Source organism: Gymnoscopelus microlampas (genome assembly GCF_963454915.1).
Source record: "Gymnoscopelus microlampas genome assembly, chromosome: 4".
NCBI lineage: Eukaryota > Metazoa > Chordata > Actinopteri > Myctophiformes > Myctophidae > Gymnoscopelus > Gymnoscopelus microlampas.
The window spans coordinates 51,735,979-51,756,589 of NC_139941.1; the positions used below are offsets into that span (position 1 = coordinate 51,735,979).

Below are 20,611 nucleotides of genomic sequence, written 5' to 3' on the forward strand. Positions count from 1 at the left end.
TTAGACTGGGAAAGCATCTGTCATTTTAGATTTTAAACACTTTAACCACTATCTTATACTATTATAGCAGATCTACAAGCTCATAGCGCGGCACCGAGTGCCACACTACAAGCTTGTAGATCTGCAATTTAAAAAATATATATTTTTTAAACTCAAATCTTTGCTTCTGGGGATTCTACAATTGTCTTCTACATTTTGTTATATATCAGTGGTTCTCAAACCTTTTCATTTCAAGGAGCCACAAATATATGTATTTGGCCACAGACCCCATCTCAAAATATGTTGTTCCAGGGACCCCCCAGAAGCAAAGATTTTAGTTACAAATGTTCACTTTAAAAAATATATATACTCAAAGATTTGCACAAATTTCCCGATTTTTCAAAAATAGCAGATATACAAGCTCATAGTGCGGCACTGTGTGCCGCACTATGAGCTTGTAGATCTGCTATTTTTGAATAGCCAAAGAAATAAAAAAATTACACAGATTCTTTCCTGGCCTAAATGGGTAAAAGAAAAGGAGATAAAAAGAAAGAAGGAAAAAAAGCTTCTAAAGGCCGGATGGGAAAGGCCGCTGACCGCATTTTCACATGCAACCCTGAGGAGGAATTACACATGAAAGCAGGGATAAGATGTGGCTCATGGTCATGCTGTGATCACCCCCGGGTTACTACTACTGCTGCTACTACTAATGAAGTAACATGTTAAGAATGTGATTTAGATGTCATTTAGACATCCCACCCTGGAAAAAATCTTTTCAGGGAGGTCAAGAAAATATATGAACATATATATTTTTAATATATGCCACATATATGTGGATATATATGAGCTATGACACATATATTTCCTATAAATCCACATATGAACCTGAATATGGCATACAGCATATATTCTACATATGTTTGCCATATAATAGCATATATGTTCATATATTTCATATATTTAGTAGGCGGGCTCTAGACCTGACTCGGCATTTGCGGGAGATTTATTACCACTTGTGGGTGTCCGGGGGGCAGACGCTAATTTCCGGGAGACTCCCGCAACTTCCGGGAAAGGTGGGATGTCTGTGTTATTCAGACAGATAACAGGTTCATTGTTTAACCTGGTATCCTAGTTTCTTGAGGCACTGACTCTCTGCATTTTATGTATGTGAGTATTTACCGTGCTTATTGTCAGTCTGTATATCTACAGTACAAGGCATGTCTTAACCCATTAAGACCTGGAACGCATCTGTCTTCTTGATTTTAGCTAAAAAGCATTATTTACACTTTGGCTATTCAAAAATAGCAGATCTACAAGTTCATAGCGCGGCACCGAGTGCCGCGCTATGAACTTGTAGATCTGCTATTTTTGAAAAATCGTGAAAATATGTGCAAATCTTTGAAAATATATTGTTTAAAGCGAACATTTTTAACTCTATTCTTTACATCTGGGGGTCCCATGAACAAAACATTTTGAGATGGGGTCGGCGGCCAAATACATATCATTTTGGGGGTCCTTGATATGAAAAAGTTTGAGCACCACTGATATAGAAACATATGTTTTTTTCAGAAAACTGTTAGGATTTAGAAGACATTTGTAGAATCGGCTTCAGGTCTTAATGGGTGGCAATATCCAATAATGTACATTCCTCACACATGCAACCATGTAATACCCGGGATTCGAACCAGGCCAAGAGGGAATCTCTCCACCTTAGAAAGAATCCCCCTTTGGCCCGGGGAAAATACACACACACAAACACACACTCACACGCAAACACGCACACACGCACGCACACACACACACACACACACACACACACACACACAAACACACACACACACACGGTAAACTCCTCAGTAATCCTGCAGTGTTCAGGCTAGGTATAGTTTGGGGTGATACCAGAGCACATTGTCACTTTTGTCACTGTGGTCGGTGTGCCATGGTGATTGACTGACAGACCATGCTCCAGGGGTGGATTAGCGCACGGGCCCTTAAACTAGACAAGGGGCCCAAGAGCTCAGGGGGGGCCCTAAGCCAGAGCCTTTGCACGAATTTTCGCTGTTAATAACTCTGTATTTCTTGTCAAAGGGCTTCATAGTTCATGTCAATAACTGAGCCCCAATAGTCCTACTGGAAAGCTGAAGGAATAGCCTAAACATTGACTTTGTAGAAGGAAAACATCACAATGTTTATCCAACTACTTTATCTATAGGAGTGGTTGTCAAACGTTTTATTTTCAAGGACCCCCAGTCTGCATTAGGCCACGGACCCCGCCATAACTCTGAAAGTGTACAAATGGAACCAAATGGACCCTTACGGATCTTTCTGTTCTGTTATCATAATCCAAAAATATCTCAAAATATTTTCAGATGGGGGTCCGCGGCCAAATACATATCAATGTGGGAGTTCTTGACCTGAAAAACCTCTGCGTGAGTTGTCATCGACAATTATCGATACTGAGGAAAATGAGCATTGAAATCGATTCAAATAATCTGTATCATTATGTATGGAAAGGTTGATGTGTCGATACAGATAAGACTGATCTTTCCTTTACAGTTCCCTGAAAATGCACAGTTTCCCCCCCCATTTGCACCCGGTTACCCTTTGTTTGAAATGATACCATTTCACACCTGGCACCATTTCACATGGCAAATGTCACACTTCCTTTCTTCCTTTCCCACTGAATTGCCCTTTGAAACTGTCAAATGTCACATCTGTACAGTATGTACAGTACATGTAAAGGTGGGTGTTGTTTTTTTTGACAAACACTATATTCTGCTCCACTCACGTGTGTTGATCTTCTGCAGGGAGATGTGCTTCTCCAGCTGTCGTCTCAGTTTGACCTCGGCTCCGTACTTGCCCGTGGTTCCGTTGTCGGCCAGGATGAAGTGCGAGTGCAGGCTGTTCAGGACCGTCAGCTTGCTGAGGGGGTTGGACATGGTCTGGTACGGACGCACCACCTGATGGAGGGACAGGACACACCAGGGCTGTCAGTTACAGACATTTTGTTCTCATATAATTTCTGTCGGGGCAGAAACCTCTTATCTCCATAATCTTTTGATGTTTTTCGAAAAATTTTGAGACCTGAAGCCGATTCTACATGTCTCCTAAATCTCAACAGTATTCTGAAAAACGTATGTTTCTATATCAGTGGTGCTCAATCTTTTTCATGTCAAGGACCCCCAAAATGATATGTATTTGGCCGTGGACCCCCATCAAAATATGTTGTTCCAGGAACCCCCCAGAAGCAAAGATTTCAGTTAAAAATGTTTGCTTTAAAAATATTGATATTCAAAGATTTGCACACATTTTCACAATTTAAAAAATAGCAGATATGCAAGCTCATAGCGCGGCACTCGGTGCCGCGCTACAAGCTTGTAGATCTGCTATTTTTGAATAGCCAAAGTGTAAAATAATGCTTTTTAGCTCAAATCTAAAAATGACACAGTTCCAGGTCTTAATGGGTTAACCCATTCAATCCGGGAATGCATCTTTGTCATTTTTAGATGTCTTTGGCTATTTAAAAATAGCAGATATACAAGCTCATAGCGCTGCACTCGGTGACACACTTTGAACTTGTATATCTGCTATTTTTGAATAGCCAAAGAAATCTTAAAATGACACGCATGGGTTCCCGGTCTTAATGTCTTAACATCCTACTTGATCATACCACAGTCACACAAAGGCATCAAAAGTAGCATATCTGCTAAACGGACATGCTAATGTGTGGATAAATTAATTTCAGCCATCGACATTAATCAGCTTTGGTTAACAAGTTTGGTTCAATAGGATATGATGGTATCATGGTACGCTCGGCCTGGAGATGAAAATGAATTCTCTGGATTTGACTGAAGTCAGCATGGGGTCCGTGGTTTCCCACAGTTCAGCCCAGATGTCTAGTGTATATATTGTCCCAGAAATATGGCGCTTGAACCATCTCTGGGTGTCGTCGGCGTCAAACACATAAAACACGTGGCAGCAGCACTTACACATCGGCTTACTCAGCAATTCATTTAATAAGCTGCCAACGGCAACGTATTGGTTCCGCTCAATGATGAACTTCACGTGTCATATTAACTCATTGAGTGCCATTAACGCGTTTCACGTGTTTTTACCGCTATGGCTCAACGTGCCAATGACGTGTTTTTGAAAAAATAGTCATAGTTTTTTTTTTTTTTAAACATGTTCAGAACCCAAGATATCATAATCTGAAGATTTGCAGCTCCATCCACTCCTTGTTTAACTTAGAACTGAAAAAGGCTGTATCTCGCTTCCTAAGCACTTTTTGTTTTCTGTGAAAAAAACGCTGGCACTGGGACAACATCGTTCTGAAATAATTCTGGCAATTCTGGCACTCAATGAGTTAAAACATGCACACGCATGAAGCCCAAGCTAACATATCCTTGTTTGACACAGAGATTAACCGCTGGGCTGAGCACGCCTTGTGCACTCTGCTTCTTCCACAAATACTCTGGATGTCATTCAGCCTTTAATTGGCTACGATGGACCCTTTAATGATCTGTGGGAATTCAATCCTTCTCCTGGAAGGAGGTTGAGCCCCAGGGGGAAACGGGCTGTGTGGGATCACCCTCTATGGAGGATACAGAACACACAATGCTCTGTACATCTTGGACTTAAACCACTTAAAGCCTACATGTTTGACCAGAGTCCCTCAGGCTCTGTAGTGTCTGTTCTGTTATTGTGGGGAAAGCGTTATCTGAAAATAGGAGATTGACAGATCGACAAGCTCACAAGCTTGGGGGCGGCAGTGGCTCAGGGGTAGTGGCCGGGAGAGTGAACTGGAAACCGCAAGGTTCCCAGTTCGATCCCGGGTTCCCCCAGAGTTAGTGCCGAAGTGTCCTTGAGCAAGACACTGAACCCCTAATTGCTCCAGATGAGCAGGTTGGTGTCTTGCATGGTTTCCTCCTCCATCGGTGTATGAATGTGTGTGTGAATGGGTGAATGTAATGCACAATCTATGTAAAGAGCTTTGGGTAAAAGTGCTTTATAAATGCACCATTTACCATTTACAAGCGTGACGCGCTTTGTGTGGATCCAGGAAAATTGTCCTCAGAGTATATATTTTTCATATTCTACTATACTTGTGGGGACATTTTGGTTTTTTTTTTTTGTTTGTTTATTAAGGATCCCCATTAGTCTACACCTTAGTGGAGACTATTCGTCCTGGGGTCCAGGCAAAATCATCACAATACAAATCATAAAATGCAGTACAACATAATCAATGTTAGTGAACAAAAACACAAACTTAGAGAACAGCATTTATATTAACAATAACAATTTAAATTAAAAACAAAACAAAACAGGTTTGTCTGTCCGAAAATACCAAAAATAATAACCTAATCTAATTTCCTTTTTGATTATCGCTTCCTTAAGTTTCTTTTTGAAACCAAATTTATTGAGTCAAATATGGGGGGAGCACATTCCAGTATGCCATGGCTCTGTACATTACTGTTTTCTTAAGTGCATTGATTCTGGGCAGAGGTAAAGTAAAGTGACCACTTGATGCCTGTCTAGTATTATAACCATGTCTTTCATTTGCAGGTAATAGCTGTAAAAACAAACTAAAGGGATTCTGTGAGGAATACACATTCTTTAAAAACAGAATAAGGCTGCATGCCAGTCTTTCATCCACCCTCCTCCATGACAGCCTGGCATGCATAGCATCCACACTACTCCTAACAGAGCAGTGAAGTGCTAGTCTTGGTCCTCATAAGTATATCAATACAAACACACAGGTACGTACGTCTTTGCCAACGAGGTCCTCCTGGTTCTCCACGATGCCCCACGGTGCGATGCCGATGGTGCAGATCTTCCCCCGGGACTTGGACGCGTGGTCTTTGAGTGCGTCTCCCACGTGACGGATCACCCCTGTGTGTGTGTGTGTGTGTGTGTGTGTGTGTGTGTGTGTGTGTGTGTGTGTGTGACAGGCACACAGACAGATAAAAGAACAGGTAAAGGTTGGTCAGGATCAATACCTTGTTTCATTTCAGATAACGTTGCTGTCGGAGCAGAAACCTCTTATCTCCATATTCTAACTCGTGTTTTTTTGTAAATTAACGCCCCTACGTGATCATACTACAAAAAAAGCATCAAAAGCAGCAGATCTACAAGCTCGAAACGTGGCGCGTAGCGACGCGTTTCGAGCTTGTAGATCTGCTACTTTTGATGCTTTTGGATTTGAATCCTGAAAAGTAACGGTTTTGGACATATGAGGTTTCCACCCGACAGAGACGATAAGCAACACACATGGCTTTACGAGATAAACCCGTCTCAGAAACGATGCATCCATCCTCACAAACACACCACACTGACACACACACACACACACACACACACACACACACACACACACACACACACACACACACACACACACACACACACACACACACACACACACACACACACACACACACACACACACACACACACGTGAGCATCAGACAGGGTGCATCATGTTCTCAGCAGACAGAACGTCGCTCAGACAGGGAGGGGGTCACCTCATTCCACCTCTCTCCCCCTGACCCTCTCTCCACCTCCTCACTGTGTGATCGATCCATCAATCTGTCCATTCATTCATTGTCCAGACCCTCCGCTCTGCCACCTCTAACCATCCACTCACTAGAGCTCTGTCTGATGTGCCACGTCACTCCAGCCTCGCCAAGGCTGAATGAAGCCCCATTGCGTTTTCAGCCAGGGGAAAACATTGGTGACACACGGATCCTAAAGTTAAGCCCTGCTAGAGGCCGTGCCGCTATACCTTACAACCTGAATATATACCTGATTAAAGTGGTTTAAAGCAGGACCTGCAAATTGTTTTTTTTTTGGTCACGGAGGGACCCCAAATGAGGAGATTTATGTAAAAAAAACAAAAAATCAACATTAATAATGCATGATACAGCAGCACAGCTATTCAATTTGGATCAAACAAACAAACAAACAAACAAACAAACAAATTAATGTTTAAAAGAAATACATAGCCAATTAAAGCTGCAAGCAGCGATGACCAGGCCCTCACACCTCTGTCCACTATAGGGCCAAATATTGAGCAATCAGAACAGGGAGCAGAGCTAAGTAACTCTAGTGAAGGACAAGGACTTTCAACCGAGTCCAATGAGGCGACTCATGACTCTGTACGACAAACCGTTCAAAAGTTATTGCAAAAGTTATCGCCCAAAAAATTGCCGATCTACAACATCACCAGCAGCACGCATCACGTTGTGATCTTGTTGATCGGCTATATTTTTGCTGGACTCTCGCCCCCTGCACTGGGACGCTATAAGGACTCGTGCGGTGAAACGTTTTCGGGACAAGTTGACCAGCTCAACTTCCCCTTGGTCCACACGCCTTTCCACAACACACACACCTGTGTTGACTCCTCCCGTGAAGATCCAGGCTCCGGTGGTCATGGCGGCCTTGATGAGCCCCTTGCCGAACACCTGCTTGAGTTTGGGCTGCAGCTCGAAGTTCTGCAGGCCTCCGTGGACCGAGATGAGGAGCTTGGGCAGTTCCAGCTGCCACTCCTTGGTCATCAGGGCCAGCAGCAGGTCCGGCTTGGTGTCGTAGGAGACACGTACGTACTGAGAGACACAGGAGGGTTTTTTACGTTAGACCAATGGTTCTCAAACTTTTACATTTCAAGGTCTGCCCTTAACTCAGTGACAGTGTACGAATGGAACCAAATGGATGTTCATTTTGACAGCATATTTCAACTTAGTTTTAGTCATAGTGTTTTGAATACGTTTCCATTTGGTTCACAACGTCATATTTTAGTCATCTGAAAAGTTTTAGTTTTAGACTAGTTTTAGTTGATTTTAGTCAACAACAAAAAAATAAGTGATTTTACACTTGGTTGCATGCTGAAAATAGCCGATCTACAAGCTCACAATGCGTCACAGTGCAACAAAATTAACACTACCGTTAGGGTCCATTTGGTTCCATTTGTACACCGTCAGAGTCAACACACTTTCACTCCCCAAAATGCATATTGTGACAAATGTGACCAAAAGTCAAACGTTTGACTGGAAGGGTACCCCCTGCCCTTCCAGTCAAACGTTTGACTGGAAGGGTAGGTTGTACCCTTCCAGTCAAACGTTTGACTGGAAGGGTACCCCCTGCCCTTCCAGTCAAACGGTGCCGAGCCGGGCACGTCCGCACTCCAGGATTGCGGAAGTGCCGTCCCCAAACCCAAGACGTAAAAGGGTGACGGGTCCGCAAAAAAATACGTCACCGGTTTGCCGTATTGGGAGTGAGAATGCGTTGGTCAGAGTTACAGGCTTGGAAGGGTCCATTTAGACCCCTAAAGGAACCCAGAGAGTCCCTGGAATCCACTATGAGAAACCCCTTGCCTGACTTAGATGCTAGTTAAAGCAGTGATTCTCAACCTTTTCAAAGACCTCCAGTGCGATATGTATTAGACCACGCGTACAGACCCCCATTTTATACAAAATGTTTATCTCTACATGCACATTACAGTAGCGAGTAGCATTTAATGTGAAAATATATAATGCCAAAAAGAGTGTTCTGTTCTCTGTCAGGTGAAGTGTTATCTGTATAAAGCTACATATCTGGGACATGTTATAACATACCAACTGACTGACGAGGATGATCTGTATTCTGTACAAGCAACGCCTTACATTATATGCACAAGCTAACATGCTGGGGAGGAAATTCTACTCATGTTCAATTGATGTGAAGGTAAACCTCTTCAGGGCATACTATACTCCCCTGTATAGCGCCCCCCTGTGGGTTAAGTTCAGGAGGCCAAGCCTGTGTAAGCTTCAGGGTTGCTTATAATGATTGCATACGTATACTATTGAGAACACCAAGGTGGTGCAGTGCAAGTGAGTAGTTCTGCAACGTGGGAGTCAACACTTTTCCTGCCCTTTTGAGAAACCTGATGTACAAATGTATATGTGTCGACTGAATGAGTCTCAGAACTCTATTATTATGCTGCTGTCTAACACAGTGGTGGAAAGTAACTAAGTACATTTATTAAGTACTGTACTTAAGTACAATTTTGAGGTATTTGTACTTTACTTGAGTATTTCCAATTTCCAATACTTACCAAATACCAACTATTGTACTTTTACTCCACTACATTTATTTGACAACTTTAGTTGCTAGTTACTTTATAGTTTTGATCATTATTACAAAACATACATTAACCACTTCAGCTCTGTATACATTTCGGCCATTTGAAAATAGCAGATCTACAAGCTCACAATGCGTCGCCATGCAACGCATTTTGAGCTTGTAGATCGGCTATTATCAAAATATTTGTATACATTTGAAAACTTGTGAAATGTGTTTGTATTTATAAAGGACCCCTGAGTTTACAGGATTTTTGTTGTAAATGTTGTAGTTCTTTTGTAAATTTAAAGCTCTTTATTCCGATAGTAATCATTGCTATAGTGTTTTGTTCAGTAGCAAGGGTCTCCCCCATCTGTCCAGCTCTTCAGTTAACTCATTCACTGCCACTGACGTAAAAAACATATTTTTTTCCAATTACCAAATCTGCCACTGACATAAAAAACGTAATTTTGCAAAAAAAAACGTTGATTTTAAAAGATCTCAACGTCCTTCATCTCTCGCAGTGATACATTTCATTGTAGCACACCCGGATACGGAAATGACGTCAATCGAAGATTTCCGTTTCCGCCTGCCGCCGCTCTAAACCTTCCGCTAAATCGCCATTATCTCGGCTTTGTTTTTCTCCGCCATGGAACGCTGTTTAGAAACGCTGTTTAGAAACGCTGTTTAGAAACTGCTACTACTGCAAAATGGAATGTCGCCAATTGACGTCATTTTGCAAAAGATTTTTTTAAAACAAGATCTCACGTTCCTTCATCTCTCGCAGTGACACATTTCATTGTAGCACACCCGGATACGGTTCCGTCCGCTTCCGGTTTAGGTCCTCCTCTAAAACGGTCTTTTCTCGGCTTTGCATTTCTCCGCCGTGGAATGCTGTTTAGCGACACTGTTTTGAAACTGCTGCTACTGCAAAATGGAATGTCGCCGATTGAACATTTCTTCTCTGCAAGAGAGAGACTCCGCCCGAATCGGAATGTTTGTTGTCTGAGCGGCGTGCAAGTATCGCCGGTGTGTTTAGAAACGATTGGACTTGCGATCATAATGGAGAAAAAAAAAGTAAAGTTATAAAAATCACTAAATCGCTGGCAGTGGGCAAACACAGCCAGAAATAAGTCTGACAGAGACTGAGTTAACAGAAAGTACATTTTCAGGCGGGTTACAATTTCATCCAATCAGGGGAGAGAAAGCCACAAAGATGAGTTCTAATTGTGTCTTTTTTTAGTCCAATTAAATTGGAGTGCTGTTGACCTAGTCAACTACAGTAGGATTGCAGTTTGTACATGTACTCAGCATGACACCTCGTACTAATTAATGTTCTCAGCATGTCACCGCACTCTAATTAACAAATCATACGGAAGCCAAGGCTTATTTTTATGTTATTCTGGCAGTAACCCAAAACGACAACACGATGTTGATTTAACGTCTAATTTTCTTTTGTGACATCAAAGACCAAACACGTGCTGAAATTGGCACACACACGCTTATGCTTCTACACGTGTAACACTACACTCATTTACGTATTTATGAAATAAATAAAAAAAAGCAGAAACACACATGTTTTTACCCATCATTTCCTGCTATACCAGCCAGACAAAAGTATCAAAAGTAGCAGATCTACAAGCTCGAAACGCAGCGCGAAGCGATGCGCTGTGGGCTTGTACTTTTGATATTTTTTTAATTGGAAGTAACAGTTTTGGACAGAGACTCCACTCGACAGAGACGCAATACTCAAGTAAAGTAAGAAATTTACTTAAGTAGTAAATGTAGACTACTTCATGACTGTGAGCACCACACCACTGATTATAAGTGTTGTACGGTACAGTATGTAAAAGTGCCCGGAGTTCAACCTGACCCAGAACTAGTCCGGATCAATAATAACAGTCAGTGGGTGTTGTTGACAACCAGAGTTATTATATCCCAGTCAGTTACCATGACGACGGGCAGTCTTGGGAGTACAGCCATTACCATAGTAATAATAACCATAGATGGTTTGTTTACAGTAGATAGATGGACCAGTGTTGATTTTGACAGCACATTTTGATTTAGTTTTAGTCAAATCTTTTGAATAAAATTCCATTTAGTTTTAGTCATATTTTAGTCATCTGAAATGTTTTAGTGTTAGTCTACTTTTAGTTGACTAAATATCATAAGATTATAGTCGACTAAATCTACAGTTGATTTAGTCGACTAAAATGTATTTTGGCGGTGCCTTGATGGCGTCTTAATGACAACGTGTCGGAGCACGATGCGTTGTGAGCTTGTAGATCTGCTATTTTCAGAGCCCAACACCCGAGCGCAACCAAACATACAATGACTTGTCTTTTAGTTCTACTAGATCTCTTCTCCACTAGTCCCTCACTAACATTTTAGTCTAGTTTTTATTTGTTGACAAAATGGTCAATATATTTAGTCTTAGTTTTAGTCATCATAGCTTAGTTTTTTAAATAAAAGTCGTAGTACAGTAATATTCACCATGGCTTTGTTGGAGTGCCCTCCGCCCTGGAACTCGATGGTGCCGAAGGCGTCGGTGGGGCTGAGCTGCGTGTGCTTGCAGACGGACCACTTCTCGTCGTTCTTGTTGGCCAGCCGCTCCGCCTTGTCGTTCTGGCTGGACGCCATGCCCGGCGGCAGGCCCACATGCTGACCTATCAGGCGACCGCAGCAGCACCTGGATGGAGTGGAGACACACAGACAGGAGGGTGAATGTACCGTATGTACAGTATAGAGAGGGCGGCAGAGGGCCACTATATTTCCACACTCACTCCAGAGGGCCACATTGCATATACTATACAGAAACCTACGTAGCTCTAATATCGCTGTATTTTGACTTTTTTCGCAAATGAATGCCGTATTCTATGTCACACAAAAGTAGCAAAAATACTTTCAAATACTTTCAAAACGCGTCGCACTGCGGCGTGTTTTGAGCTTGTAGATCTGCTATTTTTGCTATTTTTCAATTGGAATCCTGAAAAGTATTTTTTTTCAAATGCATTAGTTATACATATGTTAACTTTATGAACTTAAATACAAATACATTGGACATAAAAAAGACAATAGAATGTTTGCATGTTTGGAATTGTAACAGCTGAAATCAATAATATATCAGTATTCCGAACCTGCGGGCCGAATTATGTGAAGGTGGGGGCCGCATGTGGCCCCTGGGCCGCCAGTTGCCCATGTATGCTATAGGGCCTAGTGGTGCAGCTGACTGACCCCTATAAGGGGTCAGTCAGCTGCACCACAGACCTCCAGTTTTGACACCCTCAATGTGGAATTTATTCTCCCGGATTTTGACAGTGTGTAAGGTATGCTGTTGTGTGGTGTATCCACAAGAGAGGGGTTCAGGTGACAGCCTGAGGGCAGAGAGCAGAGAGCAGAGAGAGAGAGAGAGAGAGAGAGAGAGAGAGAGAGAGAGAGAGAGAGAGAGAGAGAAAGAGAGAGACAGAGGGACAGAGAGAGAGACAGGTGACAGCCTGAGGGCAGAGAGCAGAGAGCACAGAGCGAGAGAGAGACAGAGAGACAGAGGGACAGAGAGAGAGAGGTGTGATGTGTGTCACAGTCAGATAAGTCTGGCTACATTGTGTGCCAGCTTGACATCCAGCTTTCATCTCCTGGTATACGGAAGAATGGAAGACAGGAAGGAGAAAAGGAATACAAAAATACTTATCTCACTCACTCACTCACGGCCAAACCGCACCAATGCAAATGCCATTGGGGATAGTGGTTGCAAGTAGTTCCATGTTGAAAAAGTTGCATGGCAAATCATTGGTGTGGAATGGCCTCCACACTCTCTCCCCCTCTACCCCCCCCTCTCTCTCTGCCATGCCTGACTTCCTCAGCCATGTGTGTAGGTTGAGTTAAAACCTAATACACAGGTAGAGAACACAGTCGTTGTGTTGTTTCAACTGAAGTAAAGGGAGGCCTCAAGGGCACACGTCTGGAACCTCCGATTAAGAGTCCATCTTACACCTATTGCTCAAAGGCTGCAGTCCATGCCTATAGACCCCTTAACAGACAACATCACACTGATAAGAACAGGCCGGCACCAAATGAAACCCATTCTGTCATATCTCACTAGGACGCGCCTCACCAGCCAACACACAAGAGGAGGTTGAATGAACTGAAACCAGCGAAACAATATGTTGGGAATTGATTGCATGAAACAATCACCTGTGCGTCCAGTCTCAATGTTGGTAAACACATAATTGGTCTATATACTGAAACACAGTCTATACAGTCCTGTACAGTTTAATAGACCAACAACAGCTATTTCTTCACTCACAATATAAACAATGGCTTAAATCATGGCAAGAAATTATATGACTGCAAACAACAATGTAAATATAATAATACAACACAGTAAAGGGTCTTACAACTAAAGTTACAGACAGTATCCACTGGCTGGCTTTCATAAGACATTGAGTTTCAATCATTTGACTGACCTTCATGAAAACTCCATCCTGTACTGGAGAGTGATTTATGTGTCAGTCAGTGCTATGTCACTGGTGTTCACTTTATTCCATCAGTGGGTGGAAGCGACACAAAAAAAAACAAAAGTCCATTAAATTCGATTTTTAATTACATCCTGTAAACACAAACATACTGTATGATGACAAAGATCAAGGGTTCCCCCCAAAAATAATAAGAATATTAATAAAAATAATAATAATCATAATGACATGGGGACCCCCCACCCTGACAACCACTTACATAAATATTGTGAAAATAGCTGATCTACAAGCATGTAGATCGGCTTTTTTCACAATGTTTGCCCTCTTTCTTAGGTAATATTTGAAAAATGTTCCAATTTGGTATTAAAAAGGTCTTAAAAGTCCTTAAATTGTAACTTTAGAAATGTGCATACAGCCTAGCCTGTATACACTTATACTGTAGGTTGGTTTATTTACTGTTGGGGGAGAAAACTAAATTGTTTAAGTTAATCATCTGGGGACCCCCCTAAGATCATTTGGGGACCCCGACCCACAGTTTGGCAACCACTGACATAGACACATCTGACATAAATAAATCATGATTCATTCACCTGTTTGATTCCCATAGCTGCACGTTCCTCCACTCGCACCTGATTTTAATTAGGGACACACTGGTCTGCTACGTTATCCAACTCAAAATGACAGTCAGACGGTGCATTACTTGTTTTAAACTTAAACTGTACATTAAATATGTATCTGAAAACATTGGAGGAGAGAAACAAACAATGCAGTACACAAAAGTGCTGTAGCATTATTTGCTCCCCTCTGTCTCTCTCTCCCTCAGATGCAGTGCAGCGATCCCATAGCTGGGAGGGAACGGGACTGTCGGCTGACACTGTGATTGGTTACTGTGACTGTGATCAAAACACACCCTTTCTGAGCTAAACTTTACCAAAACACATTTCACGATGACTTTATTTCTGATTGGATAATCATATCATAATCAAGAGAATGGGTGATATTTTCGTGGAGCTAAAAAAAATGAAATAAAAAACCAAAGAAACACGGAGGGTCTCTCTCATATTCAGTTACCTTCAACTCAAAGGGGATTTATTGGCAAGGGAAATTAATGTTTACATTGCCAAAGAGTGTGTGTGTTTGGGGGGGGGGGATTATTTTTGCATACAGTTAAAGACACAGGCCAATAAGAACAAAGAACCAGAGCTGACTGTAAACAGAGCCGCGTGACATTGCAAACAAATTACAATGTCACACAGTGCACATTGCAAACAAAATAGTAGCTACAGTTGACTTAAAAGGATAATAAGCCTTAAATGTCTTAATACATTATAATTGCTCTCTATAACCAACATGTAACATTAAAAACACCTTAAATGTTTTATTTATTTTAGAAAGTTCATATTTTACTCAATTCCATAGGGCTAGACCACACATGGACGAATGACATCATCAAATACCCGTAACTAGACTAGTTATAGAGGGCAATTAGGCTATGATGTATATTTTTTTTCTTTGCCTCTGGGGGCACGACCTCCCTTTTTGTGTAAAACAGGAACCCGGGTTTGGCTTTCTTAGTCCACTTCCTCCCCCGTGCTTCTGTGTTTATTCCTAGCCTACTAACGACGACATTAAATGTTTACGGCAGTGCTGCTGACAGATTCTTCAGAGGTTACATATAGGCTCTGATGCCTTCAAAGGAGCGAGTCCCTCGGTCCGATGACCAGATCTGCAGTGGATCCTTGCTTCGCATGTCACTCCCCGAACTAACTCTCTATCCATGGGGTTTTCAACAGGGGGTCCAGGACCCCTAGGGGGCCCTCAGAGTTACTACAGGGCGTCCGCCACATCATTGTGTGATATGATATATATATTTTTTTACCTTAACCACTTGAACCCTAGCATGCCTTTTCTGAGGAGAATTTTAGCCATAGCCGATCTACAAGCTCACAACGCCTCGCAGCGCGAGGCGTTGTGAGCTTGTAGACCTGCTATTTTTTGGCAAAGAGTTGTTTGGTGTAGAGGGAAAAAGAGCAGACCAAGTAAACAAAAAAAGTTGAAGATATGGACTTATTTGTTATTAGTCACATATTCAAAGAATCGTTCTGGATGTTTGTAATCTGTGGGAAACAGGGACGCACACGCAGAGGGATTTGGAGGGGCAGGGGCTGGACTTTCCAAAGGGCACCGAACAATTACCATGCTTCTATATGCCCGAAAAGGTTATCGTGTGCTTAATGTCCTTAAAGTCACTCATCCAACAAGCTTTGAACTGAGCAGATTGGACCTTCCGTTCCAAAGATAATGGCCAAAACATCTTGAAAACGGCCACTTTCGCCGGTTTTCGATCGACGATCTTTGTTTGAGTTTTGGCCACACTGTCGCCTGTTTTTCTTTAATTACACGGGATAGGAAGGTCGGTAAAGATACCCGAGTAAAGTTCACTTTGAGCTGCATCCAGCACATCCGCTGCCATTTCTGTCGGCCTTACCGCTATAGGCTGCTAGGGGCAGTTGAAAATCTTTTTCCTATAGGCTGGAGAGGGCACTTTTTTTACCGATGGGTAAAAGGGCATGGGCTCAAGCCCCCTTTCATGTCTATGTGTGCACTGGGAAATATGTGTCTCTCATCTCGGGTGCAGTAAGTCATTGGTTCTCAAAGTGGGGTCCGGGGACCCCCAGGGGTCCTTGAGGGGGTTCCAGGGGATCCCCAGTTAAATGATGAATAGGAACCAAATGAACCCTTATGGGTCTGTAACTCTGAGAGTGTACAAATGGAGTCCATTTGGTTCCATTTGTACACTCTCAGAGTTAAATTCACATTGATTTTACGATATAAATTGGGGTCCCACTCCCAGAGATAGAAATGCCATTAAATGGGGGTCCGTAGCCTTAATGCGTGTCAAACTGTTGAGAATCACTGCTAGAGCCGTACAAAAAATAGGCTTCTCTTATGGGGGTCCCTGGCATATCTTTTCAAATGGGGGTCCGCGGGCTAATAAGTGCCACTTTGAGGGGTCCTTGACATGAAGAAGTTTGAGAACCGCTGCAGTAAGTAGGTGCACAGTCTGTCCCAAAATGTAAAATGCTCTTTTAGAATTTGCATAAGTAGCCGGTATCTTCCTAATTCTGCTCTGCATACATCAGGGGGGGATTTGCAGTAACTCTGCGTGCAGAGTTTGGTGTTTGTCCCATTTTGTAACAAATATTTAGTTGCTAAGTGGACCCCAGAGCTCACAGGCATGAGACCAATATTTTGAGCGAGACGTTTAATTGGAATGTCCAGCTATGTTCATTTTAATCCTATATTAAAATTGGTTGATGCACACGTGGTTCCCAAACTGTGGGGCAGGGGGGGTCTCATTTCTCGAGTTGCAATTTAACAACTTTTAGAACATTTTAATACCAAATTGGCCAAATTGTCAAATATGATGTATAGAAAAAGAGGCAAACATTGTGAAAATAGCCACTACACTACAAGCTCACAGCGAGGCGTTGTGAGCTTGTAGTTCGGCTATGTTCACAATATTAATCTGTTGAACCGAGTCAAATGTAATGCCTCCACTCCTACAATTATCTCCATATATGGGCATAAGAGGGACAAGGACTGACAGATACAGAGATCTCCATAATTTTGGGCATATCACCATGCCCATATATGGCCATATCATTATGCCCATATATGGCCATAAAGTAAACTGATGAGATCAGGGATCTTCATATATGGGCATAAAAGGGACAAAGACTGATAGATACCGATATCTCCATATATGGGCATATCAACCTCTAGGACAGGGGTCTTCAACGTTTTCAGGCCAAGGACCCCCTAGCTGAGACAGATATGAAGCAGAACCCCCTCTATAGTATAACATTGTGTTTCAGATTAAACTTTTTTTGTTTACTTGGCCTGCTCTTTTTTCCCTCTACACAAAAACCTCTTTGCCAAAATAGCCGATCTACAAGCTCACAACGCCTCGCAGCGCGAGGCGTTGTGAGCTTGTAGATCTGCTATTTTTGGCTGAAGTTCCTCTCAGAAAAGGGATGCTAGGGTTCAAGTGGTTAAGGTAAAAAATAAAAATCATATCACACAAAGATTTGGCGGACCCCCTGTAGTAACTCTGAGGACCCCCTAGGGGTCCCGGACCCCCTGTTGAAGACCCCTGCCCTAGATTGTAGGACTATCATGTCTAGAGTAAGAATGTAGATCTGCTATTTCTGCATTTTTTTTTTTTTAAATGGATGAACATTTTTCAACATGGAAATGATTATGACAATTGGACGATTGTTGGCAGGCCTAGTAGCCCTTGTTTGTTGGAGACTTCTGTGTTTACTACCTGCTGCCGTCTGTTATGTTGAAAATGTTTTAAGCTGTATCCCAGTCTAACCCCCCTGGCTTTGGGCAAAAGAAGTCTGTGTTTTTTTTTTTTGGTCAATCTTAACAGCACAAATATTGTTGGCTTGAGTTAATTGATTTTAAAATGTCAGATGTTTCTTCCAACACAACGTTCCAATAGTTTGTAGAGCAGATCGTACATCGTGCCAAATTGAATTCGAGGCCTTAGATTTTTTTTTATTTAAAAACAGGATAATCATTTGCTTTTGTTTTTGTTCCATTTGTTGTCAATTAGGGTGTTGAGGGTCACATTGTGGTCTGTTGTTGTACACAGTAATTTGATTTAAAAATATAGTAGGCCTATATACATTCTTTCTGATGTGTCAGCCAGTAGTCTGTTTGTACAAATAATGTGGTAAAAAAGCCAATTGGCATTTTGCTCAGGACATAATTCTTCAGTGATTAATGATAATACAGAGGATTTTCCACCAGGTTGCTGTTGGCACAGATCCCACGCTAGTAATTGGGGTGAAATTGGTCTCAACTTTTGTGGAATGGCGTTATCAGTTCTTGGTTCAAAATATTGAGGTCAGTGAACTTTCATCATTTCAAGAGAGATTATTAGATGTACGAGTACAAGTCCTGTGAGAATTTCCACCCATAACTTCACAACACACAAATAAAAAACAATAAAAACACAACATAGATAAACAGTTATCTAGCCCTGAAACAACTAATAAAAGATCCATCCATCTTCAACCGCTTATCCGAAACCGGGTCGCGGGAAAACAGTTCCAACAGAGAGCTCCAGACTTCCCTTTCCCGAGCAATATTAGCCACTTCCTCCTAGGGAATCCCGAGGCGTTCCAAGGGCGTGATATTTTTATACAACTAGATTCTGACAAGTCTCGGAAAAGACGCGCTGTGATTGGCCAGTAGTCACTTGTGGCAGTTGGGGCAAACGCTCGCCCTAAAACATGATTTACGATTCTGTGCCTATCGGTACGTAACTCGGCCGGCGCTGAGTCGGCTCAAGCGAACTTCGCAACGTTCCGCATGGCCGCAGTGATATAGTCTGGCTACGCGAGGCTAGCTCGGCATTGCCTCTCGTGGCTCAAGTTCGCTTGAGACGGTGCGCTTCTTTCGCGGTCCAAAACTATACTTTATCGGCCAAAAAAATGTGAACATGGAAGGTTGGGGTCGTCAGTCCAATGCTTAGCGAGGCACGCCACTGGACTGGATGCAGAATTAGGGTTTTGGGCTTTATTAGAATGTGACAACGGCAGTTTTTTTTTCTCCTTGTTTTTGCTTTCAGCCAATTGCAAGGCAGGCAGGGCAGGGCTTGGTCGAATCTATTTACCATTAAATAATATGCGTTCCAAGACCAGTGTGGAGATATAATCCCTCCCATATCCTCCCAGTCGGACGTGCAGCACAGTGATGATCTTGACAGCAAATTTTGATTTAGTTTTAGTCATAGTCTTTTGAATAAAATTCCATTCGGTTTTAGTAATATTTTAGTCACCTGAAATGTTTTACTTTTTGTCTAGTTTTAGTCGACTAAATATCATAAGGTTATAGTCGACTAAATCTACAGTTGATTTAGTCAACTAAAATGTATTTTGGCGAGCTTGATGGCGTCGTAATGGCCGATTTTACACTTGGATGCAAGCTGAAAATAGCAGATCTACAAGCTCACGACGCGTTGTGAGCTTGTGGATCTGCTATTTTCAGAGCGCAGCACCCAAACATTCTACTGGATCTCTTCTCCACTAGTCCCTCACTAACATTTTAGTCTAGTTTTTATTTTTTGACGACATTGTCAATATATTTAGTCTCAGTTTTAGTCACCATAGCTTAGTTTTTATTTAGTTTTCGTCAGTGAAAAAAGGTAGTCCACAGACATTTTTCGTCATAGTTTTAGTCGACGAAATCAACACTGGTGCAGCAAGGACCTCCCTAGGGGAGATGACAACCTTTGCATTGTGGGAATGTGGAGAAGGCTTTCCCCCAATCACTCTCTTGACCCATTAAGACCTGAAAATTCTACAAATGCCTTCTAAATCCCAACAGTTTTCTGACAAACCTATGTTTCTACTGTATATCAGTGGTTCTCAAACGTTTTCATGTCAAGGACCTATGATATGTATTTGGCCGCCGACCCCCATCTCAAAATATTTTGTTCCAGGGACCCCCCAGAAGCAAAGAATTGAGTTAAAAATGTTCGCTTTAAAAGAATATAAATATATTAATTTGCACACATTTTCTCGATTTTACAAAAATAGCAGATCTACAAGCTCGTAGCGCGGCACTCGGTGCCGCGCTATAAGAATGGCCAGTTGAATGGGAGGTGTTTTTTGTCAGAAGCAACAGAAAGCAGAGAAAATGGCATTTTTTCTCTTTTCTTTTTCACACGGAAGTGGACGTGCTGTTTTTTTGCAATCACGTGGTTTGCTGCTTCTGTGCCCCTGAGGGAGTCAGATGGTGAACCGCGGGTTGGCGAACAGTGCCATCTAGTGGAAAACCACTGAAAACACCAAAAAACAGTCTGGCAGTCTGGGCCTTTGGGAAAAAACCTGTACGCTCGTCGTGGAAACTCTTGTCAGCCTCTTCCTCACAGTGGACACGCCCATGTTTCTTCAAAGCCTCTATTTAACGGAAACTCATTTTACAGTGTTTACAGTGGTAAGGTTTCTCTCCCGTGTGAATACGCTGGTGCCTTCGTAGGCTACCCGACA

At 42.2% G+C, this 20,611-nt stretch overlaps 1 protein-coding gene across 1 annotated transcript in view; it reads right to left on the reverse strand.

Moving 5' to 3' along the window:
- trpm3 (transient receptor potential cation channel, subfamily M, member 3) overlaps positions 1-20,611 on the reverse strand; it is a gene marked incomplete at both ends in the record, with an annotated part of 352,723 nt that overhangs the window by 157,519 nt on the left and 174,593 nt on the right. Inside the window, 4 exons of the mRNA XM_084055549.1 lie at positions 2,768-2,939; positions 5,744-5,868; positions 7,367-7,580; positions 11,566-11,761. Of these exons, the coding sequence (XP_083911675.1) occupies positions 2,768-2,939; positions 5,744-5,868; positions 7,367-7,580; positions 11,566-11,761 (707 nt within the window). The remainder of the gene's footprint in view (positions 1-2,767; positions 2,940-5,743; positions 5,869-7,366; positions 7,581-11,565; positions 11,762-20,611) is intronic.